This window comes from Seriola aureovittata, chromosome 11 (genome assembly GCF_021018895.1).
Source record: "Seriola aureovittata isolate HTS-2021-v1 ecotype China chromosome 11, ASM2101889v1, whole genome shotgun sequence".
Lineage (NCBI taxonomy): Eukaryota > Metazoa > Chordata > Actinopteri > Carangiformes > Carangidae > Seriola > Seriola aureovittata.
Genome location: NC_079374.1, coordinates 6,306,986 through 6,332,227, shown reverse-complemented (window position 1 = coordinate 6,332,227; position 25,242 = coordinate 6,306,986). Strand labels below are relative to the sequence as shown.

The 25,242-nt window shown below is 35.5% G+C and overlaps 1 protein-coding gene across 7 annotated transcripts in view; it reads right to left on the bottom strand.

Moving 5' to 3' along the window:
• The window catches only part of LOC130178048 (mitogen-activated protein kinase kinase kinase kinase 4-like), a 111,544-nt gene that overhangs the window by 29,586 nt on the left and 56,716 nt on the right, over window positions 1–25,242 (bottom strand). For 5 of the 7 annotated variants that reach the window (XM_056390131.1, XM_056390135.1, XM_056390132.1 and 2 more), the window contains exons 4-15: window positions 25,027–25,152; window positions 22,864–22,974; window positions 22,369–22,459; window positions 20,256–20,386; window positions 19,687–19,741; window positions 19,121–19,199; window positions 18,844–19,019; window positions 18,490–18,562; window positions 17,749–17,959; window positions 14,470–14,631; window positions 13,947–14,033; window positions 11,821–12,159 (exon numbers count right to left, since the gene is read on the bottom strand). In XM_056390131.1, coding sequence (XP_056246106.1) covers window positions 11,821–12,159; window positions 13,947–14,033; window positions 14,470–14,631; window positions 17,749–17,959; window positions 18,490–18,562; window positions 18,844–19,019; window positions 19,121–19,199; window positions 19,687–19,741; window positions 20,256–20,386; window positions 22,369–22,459; window positions 22,864–22,974; window positions 25,027–25,152 — 1,641 coding nt within the window. The remainder of the gene's footprint in view (window positions 1–11,820; window positions 12,160–13,946; window positions 14,034–14,469; window positions 14,632–17,748; window positions 17,960–18,489; window positions 18,563–18,843; window positions 19,020–19,120; window positions 19,200–19,686; window positions 19,742–20,255; window positions 20,387–22,368; window positions 22,460–22,863; window positions 22,975–25,026; window positions 25,153–25,242) is intronic. The other 2 variants (XM_056390134.1, XM_056390138.1) reach the window with 1 other exon arrangement.

Genomic DNA, 25,242 nt, shown 5'->3' with positions numbered 1-25,242 from the left:
AAAACATCATAGTATAGTAAGGCATAAAAAGTCACAAAAACATCATAGTATAGTAAGGCATAAAAACGTCACAGTATAGTAAGGCATAAAAACGTCATAGTATAGTAAGGCATAAAAAGTCATAAAACCATAATAGTATAGTAAGGCATAAAAACGTCATAGTATAGTAAGGCATAAAATGTCATAAAAACGTCATGGTATAGTAAGGCATAAAAAGTCATAAAACCATCATAGTATAGTAAGGCATAAAAATGTCAAAAAACTCTCATAGTATAATAAAGCATAAAAACGTCATAGTATAGTAAGGCATAAAATGTCAAAAAACATCATAGTATAATAAAGCATAAAAACGTCATAGTATAGTAAGGCATAAAAACATCATAGTATAGTAAGGCATAAAAAGTCATAATAACGTCATAGTATAGTAAGGCATAAAAACCTCACAGTATAGTAAGGCATAAAAACGTCATAGTATAGTAAGGCATAAAAATGTCAAAAAACGTCAGAGTTTAGTAAGTCATAAAAACGTCATAGTATAGTAAGGCATAAAATGTCATAAAAACGTCATAGTATAATAAAGCATAAAAATGTCAAAAAATGTCATAGTATAATAAAGCATAAAAACATCATAGTATATTAAGGCATAAAATGTCATAAAAACGTCATAGTATAGTAAGGCATAAAATGTCAAAAAACATCATAGTATAGTAAAGCATAAAAACGTCATAGTATAATAAGGCATAAAATGTCAAAAAACATCATAGTATATTAAGGCTTAAAAGTCATAAAACCATCATAGTATAGTAAGGCATAAAAACGTCATAGTATAGTAAGGCATAAAATGTCAAAAAACATCATAGTATAGTAAGGCATAAAAATGTCAAAAAATGTCATAGTATAATAAAGCATAAAAACGTCATAGTATAGTAAGGCATAAAATGTCATAAAAACGTCATAGTATAGTAAGGCATAAAAAGTCATAAAACCATCATAGTATAGTAAGGCATAAAAACGTCACAGTATAGTAAGGCATAAAAACGTCATAGTATAGTAAGGCTTAAAAAGTCATAAAAACGTCATAGTTTGGTAAGGCATAAAAAGTCATAAAAACGTCATAGTATAGTAAGGCATAAAAACGTCATAGTATAGTAAGGCATAAAAAGTCATAAAAACATCATAGTATAGTAAGGCATAAAAACGTCACAGTATAGTAAGGCATAAAAACGTCATAGTATAGTAAGGCATAAAAAGTCATAAAAACGTCATAGTATAGTAAGGCATAAAAAGTCACAAAAACATCATAGTATAGTAAGGCATAAAAACGTCACAGTATAGTAAGGCATAAAAACGTCATAGTATAGTAAGGCATAAAAAGTCATAAAACCATAATAGTATAGTAAGGCATAAAATTTCATAAAAATGTCATAGTATAGTAAGGCATAAAAAGTCATAAAAACGTCATAGTATAGTAAGGCATAAAAAGTCATAAAAACATCATAGTATAGTAAGGCATAAAAACGTCATAGTATAGTAAGGCATAAAATGTCATAAATAAGTCATAGTATAGTGAGGTATAAAATGTGATAAAAACGTCACAGTATAGTAAGGCATAAAAACGTCCAAAAACGTCATAGTATAATAAAGCATAAAAACGTCATAGTATAGTAAGGCATAAAAACGTCATAGTATAGTCAGGCATAAAATGTCATAAAAACGTCATAGTATAGTTAGGCATAAAATGTCATAAAAACGTCATAGTATAGTAAGGCATAAAAAGTCATAAAACCATCATAGTATAGTAAGGCATAAAAACGTCACAGTATAGTAAGGCATAAAAACGTCATAGTATAGTAAGGCATAAAATGTCATAAAAGCGTCATAGTATAATAAAGCATTAAAAATGTCAAATAATGTCATAGTATAATAAAGCATAAAAACGTCATAGTATAGTAAGGCATAAAATGTCATAAAAACGTCATAGTATAGTAAGGCATAAAAAGTCATAAAACCATCATAGTATAGTAAGGCATAAAAACGTCACAGTATAGTAAGGCATAAAAACGTCATAGTATAGTAAGGCATAAAAAGTCATAAAAATGTCATAGTATAGTAAGGCATAAAAAGTCATAAAAATGTCATAGTATAGTAAGGCATAAAAAGTCACAAAAAAGTCATAGTATAGTAAGGCATAAAAAGTCACAAAAAAGTCATAGTATAGTAAGGCATAAAATGTCATAAAAATGTCATAGTATAGTAAGGCATAAAAAATCATAAAAACGTCATAGTATAGTAAGGCATAAAAACGTCATAGTATAGTAAGACATAAAAACGTCACAGTATAGTAAGGCATAAAAACGTCATAGTATAGTAAGGCATAAAAACGTCACAGTATAGTAAGGCATAAAAACGTCATAGTATAGTAAGGCATAAAAAGTCATAAAAACGTCATAGTATAGTAAGGCATAAAAAGTCATAAAAACGTCATAGTATAGTAAGTCATAAAAAGTCATAAAAACGTCATAGTATAGTAAGGCATAAAATTTCATAAAAATGTCATAGTATAGTAAGTCATAAAAAGTCATTAAAACGTCATAGTATAGTAAGGCATAAAAACGTCATAGTATAGTAAGGCATAAAAAGTCATAAAAACTTCATAGTATAGTAAAACATAAAAACGTCATAGTATAGTAAGGCATAAAAACGTCACAGTATAGTAAGGCATAAAAAGTGATAAAAACGTCATAGTATAGTAAGGCAGAAAATGTCTTAAAAACGTCATAGTATAGTAAGGCATAAAAAGTCATAAAAACGTCATAGTATAGTAAGGCATAAAAAGTCATAAAAACATCATAGTATAGTAAGGCATAAAAACGTCACAGTATAGTAAGGCATAAAATGTCATAAAAACGTCATAGTATAGTGAGGTATAAAATGTGATAAAAACATCACAGTATAGTAAGGCATAAAAACGTCCAAAAACGTCATAGTATAATAAAGCATAAAAACGTCATAGTATAGTAAGGCATAAAAACGTCATAGTATAGTCAGGCATAAAATGTCATAAAAACGTCATAGTATAGTTAGGCATAAAAAGTCATAAAACCATCACAGTATAGTAAGGCATAAAAACGTCACAGTATAGTAAGGCATAAAAAAGTCATAGTATAGTAAGGCATAAAATGTCATAAAAACGTCATAGTATAGTAAGGCATAAAATGTCATAAAAACGTCATAGTATAGTAAGGCATAAAAAGTCATAAAACCATCATAGTATAGTAAGGCATAAAAACGTCACAGTATAGTAAGGCATAAAAACGTCATAGTATAGTAAGGCATAAAAAGTCATAAAACCATCATAGTATAGTAAGGCATAAAAACGTCACAGTATAGTAAGGCATAAAAACGTCATAGTATAGTAAGGCATAAAAAGTCATAAAAACGTCATAGTATAGTAAGGCATAAAAAGTCATAAAAACATCATAGTATAGTAAGGCATAAAAAGTCACAAAAAAGTCATAGTATAGTAAGGCATAAAATGTCATAAAAATGTCATAGTATAGTAAGGCATAAAAAGTCATAAAAACGTCATAGTATAGTAAGGCATAAAAACGTCATAGTATAGTAAGGCATAAAAAGTCATAAAAACATCATAGTATAGTAAGGCATAAAAACGTCACAGTATAGTAAGGCATAAAAACGTCATAGTATAGTAAGGCATAAAAACGTCATAGTATAGTCAGGCATAAAATGTCATAAAAACGTCATAGTATAGTAAGGCATAAAATGTCATAAAAACGTCATAGTATAGTAAGGTATAAAATGTCATAAAAACGTCATAGTATAGTAAGGCATGAAAAGTCATAAAAATGTCATAGTATAGTAAGGCATAAAAAGTCATAAAAACGTCATAGTATAGTTAGGCATAAAATGTCATAAAAACGTCATAGTATAGTAAGGCATAAAAAGTCATAAATCCATCATAGTATAGTAAGGCATAAAAACGTCACAGCATAGTAAGGTATAAAAACGTCATAGTATAGTAAGGCATAAAAAGTCATAAATCCATCATAGTATAGTAAGGCATAAAAACGTCACAGTATAGTAAGGTATAAAAACGTCATAGTATAGTAAGGCATAAAAATGTCAAAAAACCACAGAGTATAGTAAGTCATAAAAACGTCATAGTATAGTAAGGCATAAAATGTCATAAAAACGTCATAGTATAATAAAGCATAAAAATGTCATAGTATAATAAAGCATAAAAACGTCATAGTATAGTAAAGCATAAAAAGTGATAAAAACGTCATAGTATAGTAAGTCATAAAAACGTCATAGTCATAAAAAGTGATAAAAACGTCATAGTATAGTAAGGCGTAAAATTTCATAAAAACGTCATAGTATAGTAAGGCATAAAAACGTCACAGTATAGTAAGGCATAAAAACGTCATAGTATAGTAAGGCATAAAAAGTCATAAAACCATCATAGTATAGTAAGGCATAAAAACGTCACAGTATAGTAAGGCATAAAAACGTCATAGTATAGTAAGGCATAAAAAGTCATAAAAACGTCATAGTATAGTAAGGCATAAAAAGTCATAAAAACGTCATAGTATAGTAAGGCATAAAAAGTCACAAAAAAGTCATAGTATAGTAAGGCATAAAATGTCATAAAAATGTCATAAAAACGTCATAGTATAGTAAGGCATAAAAACGTCATAGTATAGTAAGGCATAAAAAGTCATAAAACCATCATAGTATAGTAAGGCATAAAAACGTCACAGTATAGTAAGGCATAAAAACGTCATAGTATAGTAAGGCATAAAAAGTCATAAAAACGTCATAGTATAGTAAGGCATAAAAAGTCACAAAAAAGTCATAGTATAGTAAGGCATAAAATGTCATAAAAATGTCATAAAAACGTCATAGTATAGTAAGGCATAAAAACGTCATAGTATAGTAAGGCATAAAAAGTCATAAAAACATCATAGTATAGTAAGGCATAAAAACGTCATAGTATAGTCAGGCATAAAATGTCATAAAAACGTCATAGTATAGTAAGGCATAAAATGTCATAAAAACGTCATAGTATAGTAAGGTATAAAATGTCATAAAAACGTCATAGTATAGTAAGGCATGAAAAGTCATAAAAATGTCATAGTATAGTAAGGCATAAAAAGTCATAAAAACGTCATAGTATAGTTAGGCATAAAATGTCATAAAAACGTCATAGTATAGTAAGGCTAAAAAGTCATAAATCCATCATAGTATAGTAAGGCATAAAAACGTCACAGTATAGTAAGGCATAAAAAGTCATAGTATAGTAAGGCATAAAAAGTCATAAATCCATCATAGTATAGTAAGGCATAAAAACGTCACAGTATAGTAAGGTATAAAAACGTCATAGTATAGTAAGGCATAAAAATGTCAAAAAACCACAGAGTATAGTAAGTCATAAAAACATCATAGTATAGTAAGGCATAAAATGTCATAAAAACGTCATAGTATAATAAAGCATAAAAATGTCATAGTATAATAAAGCATAAAAACGTCATAGTATAGTAAAGCATAAAAAGTGATAAATACGTCATAGTATAGTAAGTCATAAAAACGTCATAGTCATAAAAAGTGATAAAAACGTCATAGTATAGTAAGGCGTAAAATTTCATAAAAACGTCACAGTATAGTAAGGCATAAAAATGTCATAGTATAGTAAGGCATAAAAACATAGTATAGTAAGGCATAAAAACGTCACAGTATAGTAAGGCATAAAAACGTCATAGTATAGTAAGGCATAAAAACGTCATAGTATAGTAAGGTATAAAAACATCATAGTATAGTAAGGCATAAAAACATAGTATAGTAAGGCATAAAAACGTCACAGTATAGTAAGGCATAAAAACGTCATAGTATAGTAAGGCATAAAAACATAGTATAGTAAGGCATAAAAACGTCACAGTATAGTAAGGCATAAAAACGTCATAGTATAGTAAGGCATAAAAACGTCATAGTATAGTCAGGCATAAAATGTCATAAATCCGTCATAGTATAGTAAGGCATAAAATGTCATAAAAACGTCATAGTATAGTAAGGCATAAAATGTCATAAAAACGTCATAGTATAGTAAGGCATAAAAAGTCATAAAAATGTCATAGTATAGTAAGGCATAAAAAGTCATAAAAACGTCATAGTATAGTAAGGCATAAAAAGTCATAAATCCATCATAGTATAGTAAGGCATAAAAACGTCACAGTATAGTAAGGCATAAAAACGTCATAGTATAGTAAGGCATAAAAAGTCATAAAAACATCATAGTATAGTAAGGCATAAAAACATCATAGTATAGTAAGGCATAAAATGTCATAAAAACGTCATAGTATAGTAAGGCATAAAATGTCATAAAAACATCATAGTATAGTGAGGCATAAAAAGTCATAAAAACGTCATAGTAGAGTAAGGCATAAAAAGTAATAAAAATGTCATAGTATAGTAAGGCATAAAAATGTCAAAAAACGTCATAGTATAACAAAGCATAAAACATCATAGTATAGTAAGGCATAATAATTTCAAAAAACATCATAGTATAGTGAGGCATAAAAATTTCAAAAAACGTCATAGTATAGTGACGCATAAAAAGTCATGGTATAGTAAGGCATAAAATGTCATAAAAACGTCAGAGTATAGTAAGTCATAAAAACGTCATAGTATAGTAAGGCATAAAATGTCATAAAAACGTCATAGTATAATAAAGCATAAAAATGTCAAAAAATGTCATAGTATAATAAAGCATAAAAACGTCATAGTATAGTAAGGCATAAAAAGTGATAAAAACGTCATAGTATAGTAAGGCGTAAAATTTCATAAAAACGTCATTGTATAGTAAGGCACAAAATGTCAAAAACATCATAGTATAGTAAGGCATAAAAATGTCAAAAAACGTCATCGTATAACAAAGCATAAAAACGTCATTGTATAGTAAGGCATAAAATGTCATAAAAACGTCAAAATATTGTAAGGCCTAAAATGTGATGAAAACATCACAGTATAGTAAGGCATAAAAACGTCCAAAAACGTCATAGTATAATAAAGCATAAAAACGTCATAGTATAGTAAAGCATAAAAACGTCATAGTATAGTAAGGCATAAAATGTCATAAAAACGTCATAGTATAGTAAGGCATAAAAAGTCACAAAAAAGTCATAGTATAGTAAGGCATAAAATGTCATAAAAATGTCATAAAAACGTCATAGTATAGTAAGGCATAAAAACGTCATAGTATAGTAAGGCATAAAAAGTCATAAAAACATCATAGTATAGTAAGGCATAAAAACGTCATAGTATAGTCAGGCATAAAATGTCATAAAAACGTCATAGTATAGTAAGGCATAAAATGTCATAAAAACGTCATAGTATAGTAAGGTATAAAATGTCATAAAAACGTCATAGTATAGTAAGGCATGAAAAGTCATAAAAATGTCATAGTATAGTAAGGCATAAAAAGTCATAAAAACGTCATAGTATAGTTAGGCATAAAATGTCATAAAAACGTCATAGTATAGTAAGGCTAAAAAGTCATAAATCCATCATAGTATAGTAAGGCATAAAAACGTCACAGTATAGTAAGGTATAAAAACGTCATAGTATAGTAAGGCATAAAAAGTCATAAATCCATCATAGTATAGTAAGGCATAAAAACGTCACAGTATAGTAAGGTATAAAAACGTCATAGTATAGTAAGGCATAAAAATGTCAAAAAACCACAGAGTATAGTAAGTCATAAAAACATCATAGTATAGTAAGGCATAAAATGTCATAAAAACGTCATAGTATAATAAAGCATAAAAATGTCATAGTATAATAAAGCATAAAAACGTCATAGTATAGTAAAGCATAAAAAGTGATAAATACGTCATAGTATAGTAAGTCATAAAAACGTCATAGTCATAAAAAGTGATAAAAACGTCATAGTATAGTAAGGCGTAAAATTTCATAAAAACGTCACAGTATAGTAAGGCATAAAAATGTCATAGTATAGTAAGGCATAAAAACATAGTATAGTAAGGCATAAAAACGTCACAGTATAGTAAGGCATAAAAACGTCATAGTATAGTAAGGCATAAAAACGTCATAGTATAGTAAGGTATAAAAACATCATAGTATAGTAAGGCATAAAAACATAGTATAGTAAGGCATAAAAACGTCACAGTATAGTAAGGCATAAAAACGTCATAGTATAGTAAGGCATAAAAACGTCATAGTATAGTCAGGCATAAAATGTCATAAATCCGTCATAGTATAGTAAGGCATAAAATGTCATAAAAACGTCATAGTATAGTAAGGCATAAAATGTCATAAAAACGTCATAGTATAGTAAGGCATAAAAAGTCATAAAAATGTCATAGTATAGTAAGGCATAAAAAGTCATAAAAACGTCATAGTATAGTAAGGCATAAAAAGTCATAAATCCATCATAGTATAGTAAGGCATAAAAACGTCACAGTATAGTAAGGCATAAAAACGTCATAGTATAGTAAGGCATAAAAAGTCATAAAAACATCATAGTATAGTAAGGCATAAAAACATCATAGTATAGTAAGGCATAAAATGTCATAAAAACGTCATAGTATAGTAAGGCATAAAATGTCATAAAAACATCATAGTATAGTGAGGCATAAAAAGTCATAAAAACGTCATAGTAGAGTAAGGCATAAAAAGTAATAAAAATGTCATAGTATAGTAAGGCATAAAAATGTCAAAAAACGTCATAGTATAACAAAGCATAAAACATCATAGTATAGTAAGGCATAATAATTTCAAAAAACATCATAGTATAGTGAGGCATAAAAATTTCAAAAAACGTCATAGTATAGTGACGCATAAAAAGTCATGGTATAGTAAGGCATAAAATGTCATAAAAACGTCAGAGTATAGTAAGTCATAAAAACGTCATAGTATAGTAAGGCATAAAATGTCATAAAAACGTCATAGTATAATAAAGCATAAAAATGTCAAAAAATGTCATAGTATAATAAAGCATAAAAACGTCATAGTATAGTAAGGCATAAAAAGTGATAAAAACGTCATAGTATAGTAAGGCGTAAAATTTCATAAAAACGTCATTGTATAGTAAAGCACAAAATGTCAAAAACATCATAGTATAGTAAGGCATAAAAATGTCAAAAAACGTCATCGTATAACAAAGCATAAAAACATCATAGTATAGTAAGGCATAAAATGTCATAAAAACGTCAAAATATTGTAAGGCCTAAAATGTGATGAAAACATCACAGTATAGTAAGGCATAAAAACGTCCAAAAACGTCATAGTATAATAAAGCATAAAAACGTCATAGTATAGTAAAGCATAAAAACGTCATAGTATAGTAAGGCATAAAATGTCATAAAAACGTCATAGTATAGTAAGGCATAAAAACGTCAAAATATTGCAAGGCGTAAAATTTCGTTAAAAAACGTCACAGTAGGGGCGTCGTGTGGCGTAGTGGTCTAAGCAGGCGCCCCATGTGTAGAGGCTACAGTCCTCGCTGCAGTTGGCCCCGGTTCGAGTCCCGCATCGGACGGCCTTTACTGCATGTCATTCCCCCTCTCTCTGCCTCCCCATTTCCTGTCTCTCTCCACTATCCTGTCCAATAAAGGCACAAAAGCCCAAAAAAATATACTTTTAAAAAAAAAAAAAAAAAAACGTCACAGTATAGTAAGGCATAAAAACGTCATTGTATAGTAAGGCATAAAATGACAAAAAACGTCATAGTATAGTAAGGCATAAAAACGTCATAGTATAGTAAGGCATAAAATGTCATAAAAATGTCATAGTATAGTAAGGCATAAAAACGTCATAGTATAGTAAGGCATAAAATGTCATAAAAATGTCAGTATAGTAAGGCATAAAAACGTCATAGTATAGTAAGGCATAAAATGTCATAAAAATGTCAGTATAGTAAGGCATAAAAAGTCATAAAAACGTCATAGTATGGTAAGGCATAAAATGTCATAAAAATGTCATAGTATAGTAAGGCATAAAAACGTTATAGTATAGTAAGGCATAAAATGTCATAAAAATGTCAGTATAGTAAGGCATAAAAACGTCACAGTATAGTAAGGCATAAAAATTTCATAAAAATGTCATTGTATAGTAAGACATGAAAACGTCATAGTATAGTAAGGCATAAAATGTCATAAAAATGTCAGTATAGTAAGGCATAAAAACGTCATAGTATAGTAAGGCATAAAAATTTCATAAAAATGTCATTGTATAGTAAGGCATAAAATGTCATAAAAACAACATAGTATATTAAGGCATAAAAATGCCAAAAAACGTCATATTATAGTAAGGCCTATAAACATCATGGTATAGTAAGTTATAAAAAAGTCACGGTATTCATGGTGACATTTTCATGTGATTTTTTTTCCAGAAATTAAACTACTACTTTGATATATCCACCATTTTATGTTTATACGTGCTAGCAACCTGACTGCTAGCCTACAGAAGCCAGGGTTAGCTTTGTAGTTAATGCTACCTAATATGGTTCAATAACATCAGTTGAGATTTTTCCGGCGACGTTAGGTACCACCGTGATATTCTCACATGACCTGAGCCTTCAGATAGCTCCTGCCCTCTCAGTCAATCAAATGCTAGCATGCCTTAATCCATTGTCTTGTAGATGTAGCTTCTTGGAGGGCACTGAAAACCAGGTTCATCCTCCAACATGGCTGAAAGATCAGCTGTGAGAATTCAACTTCTTTAACACAACATTCCTGCAAAATTTCCTGTAGTTTTTGAGTTGTTCCATAAAACCCCACCTGTCCCAGAGTAAAAAAAGAAAACCAGGAAAAACTACATGTGAACTGCATGTGGTCAGTCCAGTGCTGTTGGGTTTGGTTTGTGTGTCTATCTCCTTTTCCTCCCCCACCAGGTGCTAAATGGCAACAGCAGGAAGCCAAGAGGAGAGAGACAGGGAGTCACAACGAGCTGGTTTATTGTAACAGTAACTTCATTAATATGGTGGCAAAGACAACAGTGAGGCCAATTAGAGGAGTGGTGACACCCTCACTGAGGAGGAGGAGCTTTCCAGGTCAACACTAAACTGCTACTCTACAGCGGTCAAGAGGGAAAACAAATCATCAGGCATTCAGCAAATAGCCAAATGATGTTTTCTAAAATATACCCAGGAAGTATGAGTTGTCATTTTGAGGAGTCATAAGCTGAGATGAGGGTTAGGTTTGACATTAGGCCCCGAAATTCTCCAACTTGACATTGAACATTATTATCTTGAGTTTAATTAGTCACATATTATTTTTTATTTTTACATGATAACTGACTATAATTATTACTCAATTATCAAAATGTAAAAAGTTAATTTTCAGTCAATGACTGAGGACTCTGTAGAACTGAGTTAAGTCATAAAACAATTATTTAAATGACACTTTTTTCTATTGTTTGTCTTTTGGATTTAAGCAGGTTAAGGTTACCGAAGATTGAAAAGCTGTTTTTTTTAAAAATTGCATTTCCTGTTGCAATCAAGAAATGTCCTTCATCTAGAGGTAAGTGTAGAGAGAGCCGCCCAGCATCACTGGAAATAAAACTGCACCGTGGACCTGTTTAATTGTTAGACTTACAGGTTTAAAAAGAGACACTGATAGATTCTAGTCACACAGCTCGTCTACAAAGCATCCACACACCCCACACCAGCAGCTAGCCGTCCCCATGTCCACACAGCACACCCCAGGCAGAGGGAGTGAGTACACACAAGCAAAGGGAAGCATTCTACAGCAGTCAGTGTGACGGCGTCGAGCTGCGAGGGTTCACCTCTCTGACTGACTCAGAGTCAGGGGCGGGGCCTTGGAGGTCAGCGACAGGTAGCTTGGTGTCTGTAGTTTTCTCCAGACTGTGGTTTTGACTGGACCGTGTCTTCTCACAGTCAGTGCTCTGTGGTTGTTTTGTCGTATCCGGGCCAGGGCTCTGCGGGGGCTTTACCCTATCAGGTTCAAGGTTCTGTGGGGGTTTGGTGCTCTGTTGCTGGGCTGTTTTGCTACTGTCCAGGTTCTGGTTTTGCTGGAGGGACAGCAGGTAGGCCTGCTCCTGCTGCAGCTGCCTCTGGAGCTTCTGTGCTTGGCGCTGCTCCTCAAGCTCCCGCCATTTATACTCCTGAGTACAGGGATGGTCAAATTGAACCAAAACTGCTTCCACAGCATTGTGTGTTTTTAATACTTTATTCCTTTAGGGCCCCTCCGGTGATACCCCAGCAACTTTAATTCCTTCTTGGACTTCCAAACATTCAACCTAACAGTTTAGAGTCTGCACCTGAGAGCGAACCAAGATCCTAAGGGAAGCTAAAAATAAGTACATTCTTCTCACTGTAAAGTATAAAGAATAAAACTGTTCCACAATTCTGCTAATTTTCAAGAGCTTTGATGTGGTCAGTCAATTGTAAGCCTCATCATGATGTTGGAAGGGGGGTCATGTATTTTTGCTGAAGAGGTGGTAGTCAGATTTTTTTGGTGAGAGCAGTGGAGAGTCTACCTTTTCCATGCCCTTGATTTATAATTCATTTATTCCTTTTCCTACAAATTAATCCTTAAAAAGATCAAATAGTTACATCACATTAGAAACAGGCCTTTTCTATGTGCCATGGATCATTACAATTATTTATTTTCTAGCTGCTAGTAGGACCAATACGTCAGAGCTGAGAAACACTAGATGTTGATCTTTATAGTTGTTGTGGATTGTCTCTCTAGAGAGCAGCCAGTTTTTTCACTAGTCAACGATCGCTCAAATTTAATGCATCATGTAGAGTTAAATAAAATAATGCACAACCCAACCTCCTCCTCCAATTTTTTTGAGCTTGAAATCAGGGTTGTTTTGAGAAATTAGAGGGAGGGGCATTACAGCATCCAAACCAAATATTAATAACTTTGGCAAGGGTTTTGTTTTTTTGTGAAAGTCAAACATTAAGATTCAGCCTCGCTCCAAACCCCAATCATTTTCATCAAAAAAAAAAAAGTGCGACTGCACGTCTGTTAGAGCAGTTAACTTTGGTCAAAAGCAATCAAACCACAGAGCTATTAAATCAGTAATGACTTTTATGAGTTTTGATACTCATGCCCGTTACCAGAAGCTGCATCTATATATAGCAAGATGTTAAATCTAAAGTATAAAATTCTCTTAAATCTTTTCAAAGCAAATGTTTTCATACTAATGCAAGTGTGACAGCCAAACATGATGTAAGGGAAACATGTTTTTTCATACTGAAGTTTAAGAACGGTGACAGAGTGGGAACGGGAGAACGCAGCCAGTGATAAAGTGATGGTGTGAACCTGGGAGTGGGGATATGAGTGGTCGTATCCTTTCATTATCTGAATATCCTCTGTAATCCCCGCAGGAGCAGAATCCTTTAAAAACGAAAAACATCAAGTCATACAGACCCTCTCTTCCTGTTGGATGACTAGTTTCCTGGTGATGACATCACCATCACTAAGGCCCTGTAAACATCCCGACTTCCCCAGCAACAACCTAAGAGGAATTATTATGTTTTGACCTCAGCTGTTAATGGCTCCCTGCGGATCTACAAAAGTCATAAGTTAGCTCCAAAAATTTGATTGGGTTTAGATTTGAAGGAAAACAGGAAAGTTTGTGTAACGGAGGAATAATAAGTACCTGCATTATGAAATTTAACAACCAGGGAGATGTGGAAACATTAAAAAATAACCACTGGGACACAGGAACAGATGGAATAACATTAAGGAAACATAGATTTAAAGGCAGGGGGGAAAGAAAGAGAATCTACTTGAAGAAGGAAAAGGGGTGTGAGAGAAAGAGAGAGAACAGGGGCCAATACTCAGACAAAGAAGAAGAATTTTCTATATTTTTATAAGGAAGAATGAACTCATGTAAATATGGTTTTCCGGGTTTAGACAGGACAGCTAAACACTCACCAGCAGCATGGCCTGTTCATGGAGCAGCTGCTGCTGCAGGATCTCCAGGTGCCTCTGCTCCTCCTCCAACTGCCGACGGATGTACTCCTGTCAGTCAAACACAGGCCGAGAGTTCAATGTCAGGAAATCATTTATTTCCACATGTCAAAGGTCAGCAGACTAAAGTGGAACACACAAATATGGAAACACAGAGCAGCTCCTCCAGAGGATCCTGTGGTTGCAACAATTTACATAAATTCAACCAAATCTTTGTTTTTTTTTCAGTCAAGGTCGAATAAAACTTCATTAAATTATGGATGAAATAAGAATAAGAAAGGTGGAATTAGAAAATATTGTGTTGAAATGGGTCGTATTCGCAGAGACAGATCGAAAGATATAAATTTAGATTAGAACCCTAACCCTAACCCTAACCCCATTTTGATTCGCATTAACAAGCATCAACTTAAATAAGATATAAACATTTAATTAGGCCACACCTTCCTGAAGCATCATGCCCCCCCTCCAAAATGTTTCTGGCTCGTACCTGTTCTCGGTCGGCCCTCCTCTTTTCCTCCTCGGCCCTCCTGCGCTCTTCCTCCTCTTTTCGGCGTCGCTCCATCTCCTCGATGCGTCTCTTCTCCTCCTGCTCACGCCGGCGCTGCTCGCGCTCCTGCTGCCTCCTCATCTCACGCTCACGCCGTTGTTGCTGCGGGACGACACAGGAGGCGAGTTAAAAGAGAAACCCTGTTTAGTGCCCGAGTTCTCGTCCTGGATTCTTGTCTTCTTATATCAGATCTGTTTCTAGCACGAGTTTTTATTATTATCATGATGTGGATGGATAAGTGAGGGTTATATCATCCACCTAATACAACGTCAGTATAAACATCAAGACACAAGCACAAAGAAAGTCACACAGCAAAACAGCCAATGACACATTTTTGTGTATGTGATACTGTCTAAGTAAAGTAACTGTAAATGTAGTTAAACCATAATCAATTTATGGTTTAACTACATTTACAGTTACAAAGTGTCCTGTATGAAAAGGAACCGAGAAGACAGAAAACAGACTCATCATCAGCGTCTTAAGACCCATTCAGCAAAAAACCCACCGGTCATCCTGCCAGCAAAACAAACCAGAGCCGAGAACGAGGCCCAACATAGAGGATCGTGTTGGATGAGGAAAATCTGATAAAATCTGTTTTCATTAGATCATGGAGATAAATACTTATGAAAACTGATCATATTCACAAATTGGCAGAATCCACAGCTGTTTCTGAGATCTGACATTGTTCTACGTGTTCTACCATTTCTTTTCTTGAGACTTTTGACAAGACACCATTAATGCTAAAATGATTAGTCTATTACTTTATGTTAGTTGATAGAAAAAATTACAAATATTTGCTGGTTCCAATCTTTTCAAAGGTGTAAATCTGCAGTTTTTCTTTGTGATATATTGAAGTAAATTAAGTATTTTTAGTCTCTGAGCTGTTGTTTGGACAAAATAATCAGTCTGAAGACATGAAAGTGTCAATGACTGATGAAAATTGTTTTTTGGTGGAGGCTTAAAAATTAAATGAACACAAATTAAAGACTGCTGCCAGGTTCACAGCAGTGGGGTGAATAGACTGAGTGCTACATTCGCATTTTTAAAAAATCCAGTATATTCAAGGCCATCTGTTCAAGGATATGTGCCATTTTCTTCCAATCCACTGTCAAGGCTACACTAATGTGGCTTAAATAAGAATTAGGATTTTAGCGGCCCCTTCAAATGGTCCAAACTATGACGCCCGCTTTCTGGATGGATGGTTTTTAGTCTGGAGCACGTGTGCCTGTATTTACCAGCCTGAGTGGAGAAAATAAAAATAAATACAGACACTGGATGAGCTTAAGTGACAAGGAAGGAAGTTAAAATGTCAACATTGCATGCAGACTTAATCATTAATCAGAGTAAAGGGTTAATTCTGAGAGGCAGTCATCTAACACTTGGTTCTCTGTGCAGACGGATGAAGAAATTACACTGATTTCTGTCAGTCAGTGTGTCATGAGAAGGTGCAGTGGAGGCAGCAGGACATCAGCTGTGCAGGCTTTAGTATCATGACGCATCATGTTTGCACACAAGTCAGCGCTCGGCATCGAGGAATCCACAGGAGGTAATCCATCAAAACAGGAGTGCACATGTACAGCGGTGTTTCTGCGCTCAGCTGCGGCTTCTAACTGTCTGATTTATACACAAGCGCCATCATGAATCAAACCCAGAGCCTCGAGCTGTGACTGCTGTGGGAAAACATGAACTACAATCAAACTTTTTCTCTCTCTTTCTTTCTCTCTCTTACAAACGCCTTACACCTTTGAGGTAGTAAATTAAAATCTGCTCTGTCTGTTTGAGCATTTAAATGTGCTGATAGTCACCGCACTCTTGTCCCATTTTATATTCTCTTATCCCGTATATCTCTTTGTTTGTCAGTATTTAAGTCTCTCTCTTCTTTTCCTTCCAGAGAATTTAGCTCAGTCTACTTCTGTCCAGATTTATAATCATCTCTCCCCATCTCCAGTCCTCCCTCTACTTCCCTCTCTCTTCTCTCACGATACATTTTTCTCTCTCCTCTAAGAGAAGCGACGAGGAAATGCACCCAAGCAATATAAACCCTAATATAAAGGGACCACAGCTCAAAGAGATAAAGGATAATTACAAACTCTTTTCAAACTCGTCCTCTGGGGAAACCAATTAATGTTTCTTCACTGCAGCTTAAAATCGATTAAAATATGAAATCATCAAGCAAAAAAAAAATCTAACCACTAACCTCAGGGTCAAAAGTCATTAATCTTATTACAGAGAGATAATGTACACAAATATAATCTGCACCTGACTATCTGGTTAAATCTCCCTGTCTTCTCACTCAGAGCAGTGGAAGGATACTCTATTTCCTGCTGAAGAAATAGTTCCTATGAATAGACAACTACAACTGGAGGTGTGTAGTTTAATAAACCAACCCTTTTTTTTTTTTTAAATGTCCAGTGTGTCTTATTACTAATTTATCTTAATAGACCTCTGGTAAGCAGGTGGTGTCATAAGTGTCAAAAGTTTCACAAAGTCATTGTAATGTCCTGCAGACCAAGGTGACGTCTTTAAAGTTGCTTGTTTTGTCAGGCATTCAGTTTATGGGGACAATAAAAAAGAAAAAGCAGCAAGTGATGGCTTTTATTTACGGCTGTATTTACTGCTGCCTCTATTTATGAAGCATTTTATTTAGCAGTTTATTACCTGTACTAACCTCCACCTGGTTTATCAGGTATATATAAATAAATCATTATTTTTTTAGACTTATTCTGACTGTTCAAGCAAAGTTACTGTTTTCTTTATAACCTGTTTTTATTTCAGCAGTTTGGTGCATCAGTCCTATAGATTCTCTGACCATGTGAATTGGCACAAGGCAATAACTAAAGACAACTTTACAACACTTGCCCAAACAATATATGTTACGAGATGTCCAGTTTAACTTGATTTTAATGATTTAAATATCCACTTTTGTTTTCTTTGTGTTTTAAATATTAGTGTTCGTGTGAATCTGTTTGGGTGATGTCACCACATCACCGGATCTCAGCAGTAAAGTTTGTCAGTAAACAATTATCATAACTTTTAAATATTATACACTCCAATTTACAGATTACATCTGGACAGGAAACCAGCAGTTTATAGCCACTTGTGTTAACACAGTCCGACCACACTGCTCCGACTCGGTCCTTCTTCTCTGTTACAGTCATGTTAATAAACACTGTGTTATGATTAACTCAGCCTGAGGTATGAGAATGTATCTATGTTCACCTCCTCCAGCCGTCTCCTCTGCTCCTTCTGCTGCTCGATACGTTTCTGCCTCTCCGCCAGTAGCTGGCGCTTGTACTCCTCCTGCTCGCGGAGCTGCTGCTCCTGCAGGAGCTGCTGGCGGCGCAGGGCCTCCGAGCGCTCCTTGTTCTCCTGCTGTAGCCGGATGAAGTCACGGCGCAAGGTCGACTCACCCGGCACGTTGACTATGGAGCTATACGGAGGTAAAAGAAAAGTTTTTCTTAGTTCATGACACAAATGCTATTGCTTGACTTCCCCATGTAAGAACACACACAGAGTCTCATGTTTAAGTGGCATCATTTACATTATGGAAAAAATAGCCACAGATACATTTGTACATTTGTATTCCTAAAAAATTAAAGCTTGATTTTGATTTAATTCATTAATTTGCAAACATAAAACATTACAAATACATTTAATATAGTTTTGTTTTTATGAAGTGGATGTGCAGGTGCAGTAAGAAACCCATCCAGGGCTCATGTTACACCTCACCTCCATGTAAAAACATTTAGATCATACAAAATGAGAAAAAAAAGAATATAGTAATAATAATAAAAAAAATAAATAGAGATTAAAGAAATGATAATTATTTATCCATGGCACTTTTTCCTTTAATTTCTCCCGTTTTGATTATTATTTCAATAAAACATTCAAGCATTCATCATTTAATTCATCACCAGTAAGACGAACAGAAGATGGTGATTAGTGTAAGACTGCAGTTACCTTGGTTCTCCTTCTTGCTCAGATGCTTCTTCCTCCTCTTCTTCACTGCCACTGTATTCATACTCAGTCTCATCTGTGAATAATAATAATATAAGAATAAATATATAACAGCTAAGTAACAGTCATTAAAATGAATTATTTTGAATTTTGAATTAATTTCATTTTGAAATTTTCTTTTACAACATCAAAATAAATACACAAAAAAAAGTGTAACTGTACGAGAGTATTTCAAATTAAATCAGTTTTTTTTTTCCTCTGTAATGCACAGCAGGTATGTCCTTTTACTTTGTCCTTCCTGCCGCTGACGGACACATTTTCATAGAGCAGCTCCTCAGCTTCTCAGCAGCGACTCACCCTTCTCGCCCCTCTTCTTCTTGGTTCGGTCGATATGGTCTTTGAGCTGGATGCGGACCTGCCTCTCGTTGGGCTGGTCCCGGATGAAGGGGTGTTTCAGCAGCTGCTCGGTGGGGGGGCGCTGAGTGTAATTCTTCACCAGGCAGCCCTCGATGAAGCTGAAGAACTTCTTTGACCTGTGAAGTTAAAAGTTGAGATGTGTGTGTTAGAAATCTGCTTTTGTTCAGAGGAGAGATAACTTTTGCCAGAGAGGATAAAGATTAAAAACTTAGCCCACCATTTTTTGGACTTGAGTCGAGGAGGAGGGTTTCTGGGAATGAGGAAGAGGGCTCTCATTGGATGCATGTCACACAGTGCTGGAGGAAACAAGACAGACGAGGGATCAGCGAGACAAAAACACATGGCAAAGTCACAGATTTTAGAATGAACTTTTTGTGTATTCATGTCCAAACAGGAAGAAACAGGTTGAACAAAAAGTCTCTGTAGGGCTGAAGCTTTAATAAAGTGTTGACATTAAAAAATGTACATATTATTGTAAAATTAACTGCGGTACTTTAGTATAATCACTCTCAACAGATGGTAAATGGACCTGCATTTATGTAGCACTTTGTTAGTTTTAACCACCACACCCCTCTGCTCACACCACTTGTAACCCATCTGTCTTCAACAAACATCAACAAATCTGACCAACGCACTAACAAACGATAAATTGTGCAGAGCGGAGACTAAAACATGCCACTGATGCTCTGATTTTATCACATTAATTCTACCAATTTCTCAAAAATAATTATCATAATATGCCAAAAAAAAAAACCAGCATTAGGTCAATGTGACTGTACTTACGTGGAGCTCCCTCAGCCATCTCTATGGCTGTGATGCCACAGGACCACAGGTCACTCTGAAGGAGAAGGGAAGATGAGTCAGTGTCAGTTTGTGTTGACGATTCTCTCTTTTATACACATTTATTCCTTCCAACAAATACACACACGTGTAAAGGAAGCAGTTTCAGCTCTTACAGGAGCAGACTTGAGCAGAACAAAACTGTGATTTCTGACACTTCCCAGACTGTTTTACAGCAACACTTCATTCCACAGACAGTGTCCTGGTGAGTCTGGATAATCCACTAACTACTTCCTGCAGAGGCGGCGTGTCTATAACAAAACATTGCACTGGGCTGTTGTGGCAGCAGAACTCTCAGCAACAGAGATTTCAAAAGCACCGCAATAAAAGCCTGTGGAAAATGATGTTTTCTGTTATTTGATTGGACTGACCTTTTAATTATGTACAGAAAAACTGCAGCTGCAGCTTTTTATAGTTTTGTCACTTTCACCTTGATAAAATGTCTTGTGATCTATTCCTAGTGTCCAGCCCCTGTTATACTGTTAAACAGCAGATCCAGTGTTTATTCTTACCCTGTAGTCATAGGTGGCATCAGGGTTTTCATCACAAGCAATGACCTCTGGAGCCATCCAATAGGGCGTCCCGATGAAGGTGTTCCTTCGTCCTACCGTCCGGTCCAGCTGAGCACTCACGCCAAAGTCCACTGGGAAAAACAAATCAGCATTTGGTTATGATGGATGGATCATGTGTGTGTCTCTTATAGTTCCTCTCCTCCTCTCCTGATGTGTTTTAAACTCTGTGAAAATACTCTGCTATGATTAATATTTTGTTTAACATGGTTTTCCAACATAAAAAGTTAAAAGTATTTCAGAACGGTTAGCATAGTTAGCATCTTTCATTTGTTTATGCTGGCAGTGGCTGACACAGTGTTGGTGTTGTAGTAATGCAAACTCTCACTCTCTGTACTGACGAGGTTTCGGGTTTATTTTGTCCCGCCCCTCGTCCACGCAAAATTACGTTTTGGTTTCGATTGGTTCCTTAGCTATATGACGTATGATATGTGTTGTAGTATATAAAAAAACACCATATGGACATGTTAACAAGGTTAAAGACAAAGATTTTCATTGGAGGGGGTCTTTAAATATTTGGGCTTATGTCAGTGAACCAATGAAGTATGAAAAGAAAGTCTGGGAACATAGTGACAACGCTCAACTTGTGGATTATAAATTATGTTTGAAGTCCAGTTGCAAACACTGAATATGAGAAACTGCAAATTTGATTAAAGTTCAGTTCAGATCGTGTGTGAAAGCAGATTAACGGAGGGGTCATTTAAATTTCAGCCTCTGAGCCACATAAAAGATTCAGTCTCTCGCCCTGTGACCCTTGTTAATAGAAAATTTTACTCGTTCTTTCATCACGCTGAAACCACCAACTCGTGGCCACAGTCCATGTCCTGACTCGCAGCCTAAAGGTCAAAGCTCTGTCTTGCCTCTTTTAAGATGAAGCGTGTTACTGTGGCTATAGTAGAGACATGTGGTTTATACTGCGTGTCACATGACAGTAATAAACAAGGTCACAAAGAGTAACAACTCTACAAATAGTAATCTAATTGTAGATATTAGTGAAATAAAAACAAGACTGATGAGCAGAAGATTCATAAAAATGTCAAAGGGGCAATTTTCATGCAGAGGTTTTAAAATAAAACATCATGTTTGACAAGTTAAAACACGGGAAAGGCTTACGGATTAAAATAAGAACAAGCACAACTAGACAGCGAAAGGACCCAAACAGGAAATATTAGATTTTCTTTGATTGGCACTAATGTTTTAATCATCCACAAGTGACCAGAGGTAACCTGAAAATAGAGCAATGCGTTTCATTTCTATCTCCTGTTTTGCTCGTAGATACTCAGGCTGAGCCAATCACATTTTTGTTGGTGGGATTATGAGTGGCAGCTGCATCTTCTGCGTCACAGCCAGGAAAACAGTGACAGAAAAACTACAACGCACATGTTGACAAGCAGCAATATGACTGTAGCCTCTGGTATAATCCCAGTCAGGGTTAGATTAGAGAAGACGGATTCTGGGAACCTTAGTTATGACATAACACGATGTGTAATCCAACAAATTAGCCACTGGATTCTTTATTAAATCATATAAAATTTATTTAAACTTAAAAAGAAAACGATATTAAAGATACTGACAACTGCTCAGTAGTGAGGCGTGCTCAGAGCACCTGCTAGAGGTGGTAGTCTCCACCTGCCAGCTGGTGCACCTGTCCTACACCAGGTTAAAGTGTGTCTGCTCACTGACACACAGCCAGAGAGAGGCGGATCAGAGCTGTGCTTATTGGCTCTTTTTGTGCATGAATAAATCGACGTTCTGTGCTGTTTGCAACGTAATGATCAAACGATATGTGCAATGTGTTTTTTTTTTTTCTAGTAAAACTGACTCGTATACCGGCCTGCAACTGTGCAATCATGTGAAACTTTATAAAACAACACTGGCAATAAAAAAAAAAAAAGCCCCAGCTGGCACAAGCATGACGCTGCGCTGACTCAAATCTGGCGCTGCAGTATTTTTTCAGTGAAGTCATCCAGACCTCAGTGCACGCTCAGCTCCCGGCCGGCACGCAGACCGAGCCTGGCCGGGCCCACAGTTTAACCAAAATAAAACCAACACATACCCAGTTTCACCTCAGCGTTTTCAGTCAGCAGCACGTTTTGTCCCTTGATGTCACGGTGGATGACGTGATGAGCATGCAGGTGAGCTAATCCCTGTGGAGATAATGCCCCCCCAAAAAATAAAACACATTACATACACGGAGCGTCACAGAGCAGCTGAGAAAATCAAAATAAGAGACTCCATCAAAGATTTGGCAACAGGACTGAGGGACAATTGTTTTTCTTTTGTATTTCTGTTATTATTTAGTGTCTTGAAATATATAACTTCATATGAAATTTGTAGGATTATATCAATCTGTGTAAACAGGTCACTGATATTGGAAGCGAACTCTGCGGCTGTAGTATCTGTGGTCTTTTCTGCATTACATTCAAGATCCTGTTGCCATACTGTCCAATTAACCAATTAAAATCCTAACTTCATTAAGTACCTGCATCAAAACCACACATCCCATCATTCTGCAGTGAAGTTAGTGGTTAGCTGTGAATAGAGGACTGACCCTGAGGATCTCTCGGGAGATGTAGGCGATCCAGTCCTCCTTCAGCGAGTTGCCTTTGGTGTTCTTCACCAGGTCTGTGATGGAACCGGCGCCACAGAACTCCATCACCAGCTGCAGGAGAGAGGACAGAGGATACTGAGAGGACTGGACTGTGGACACACACACACTCTCATACACACAAATCGTTCTGTGTGTTACAGAAAACATCTGCTAAAGTAGCTACACAATAAACCACCACCACTTTAATTTTGTAGTATAACTGCCTTCAACAACTGAGACAATCACTGAGGAAACTGTCAGTCTCTATTAGCTTATACTTTGCATTTTCCATTGGTGAGCCACCAGGACAGATCTGAATGCAAATCTGCTGGAATCGCTGTATGCACCCAACACTTTCAGAGTATCTGGTGACAGGAAGTGGTCGAAGCAGCAGCGGTAGAAGTGGCCAAAGGAAAAATCACTTCCAACATGTTTACCCCGTGCAAAGATTGGAAACAGGAAGCAGAGGGGCTAATGGGAGAAGGGGTCTTCATGTGGAAAACAATTGCATTAGCAAACACCCGTGGTCATGCAGTCATCATTCATACAGCGTCTCCTACAGCTGATATGCAAGGACTAAATACTGCATGGTATCTTGGCACTTTGAGTGGTTGGTAAGATCAGAATTGAGCCATGTAAGTGCGATCCATTTACCATTCTGACAGACTATTCATTCTACTTACGGTACCTGTTATCTATAATTTCGACTGGCATATAAAAAAATCAAATGTTTGAATCCAGTCACGTGTTTGTCTGCTGAGCTTTACATGAGAAATGTGTCAAACACAAACTTCAACAACCTATTTTTTAACGTTTGTTCAGGATCCAATAATTAGACAGAACATATAATGATCATAACATATGATTCCTGTTAATAAAAATAATGACCTATAGACCATGGCTATATTCATTAGACAATGTCTCTAGGGCTGGGTAATATATAGTTTATATTGACAAATGGTCATGATATAAGCAGGACAATCTGCCCCCTCCCCCCTAATTTGCCACTATATTGTGCATTAATAATCACAAACCTTGTTGTGGTTTGTGTCCGACCCAAAGATACATGTTTTACAAACACACAACCTGGTCTTCTTCAGAAGACAGTAGTCTTAACCGATGGTCGATGCAAGAAGAAAATGTCACTTTCACTCTCTCTCTCTCACTCTCACACACACACACCAGACAGCATGAAGTCATAACAGTAGGGGGGGGCTGTGAGGGGGTCGTGCAAGCAGCTGTAAAAACAGATACAGGGCCGTGTTGTGGAGCGAGAGCGAGATCTCTCCTCTCTAGGATCAGGGTCATAAAACAAGCTCCTTCTAAACCGAGCAACTATAAATCTCCCCCGCTGCTCCTCTCCCTCTTGTGTTTCTCTCTCCGATTTACTGTCGTTTCTCATTTTGGCTTCGTTTGTTTAATTTGTTTCCTCTTCTCTGTCTTGTTTCACTTTTTTTGATTTGTTATGCGTTTGTATTGCTCTCTCCTTCTTCTTCTTCTTCTTCTCCTCTTCCAAGGGAAGAGAGCCAGTAAGGGCTGTGACGTTGGGGAAAACACATTTGTTATTGTCTGTAAGTAATAAAGTGTGTGAACACATCGGGTCTGTGCAAGCATGTTAACCCTGAATATAGCCCTGATGTACTGTATCCAAATCAAGCCCCTGAGTGCTGATCTGTAGTGTCTCTCTGACAGAGTCGAGGGGTTCACTAAAAGTAACACTGCAGGTTCAGGTGTTGTATAAATGGAAACACCTAATAATTTATTACTAATGTCTTTTAGAATTCACACAAGTAAAGTCAGAAAATCTGGTTTAATTAACTTTTAGTTTTGGTTGCAGCATCTGCACTTTTTGGTTCCTGCCTCATTTAAAACTTTATGACAGATGACGGTCAATAAACCACTTTAAGGATTTTCCTCTTTAAAGTAAAATCAGTCTCATTCTGCTCCACTTTTGCTCCATTTCTTTTCCACAGATGCTTTTATTTCACTTGCTATGTTACAAATTTAGAGGATGTGATTGATCAGGACTAGTTGAAGAATGATTGCTGTATTAAGTTTCAGGTGAACGTAACTTGAAACGCTTTGCTGTGAAAACATTACATCCTTAGAAAACTAAGAACTCACCCATAGCTGGTCATCGTGGCCTGGTGGACTTTTTTTGATGAAAGCTCCATAGTAGGTGGCGATGTTTCTGTGGTGGGAGTACTTCTTCAGCATGTTGATTTCCAGCTTAATTTCCTCCTCTTCATCCTATAAGAGAGAAAGAGAGAGAGAGAGAGAGAGAGAGAGACCCATCAGTGTGGAAACAATTATATGAACTAATGGAGCGAATCAAAACAA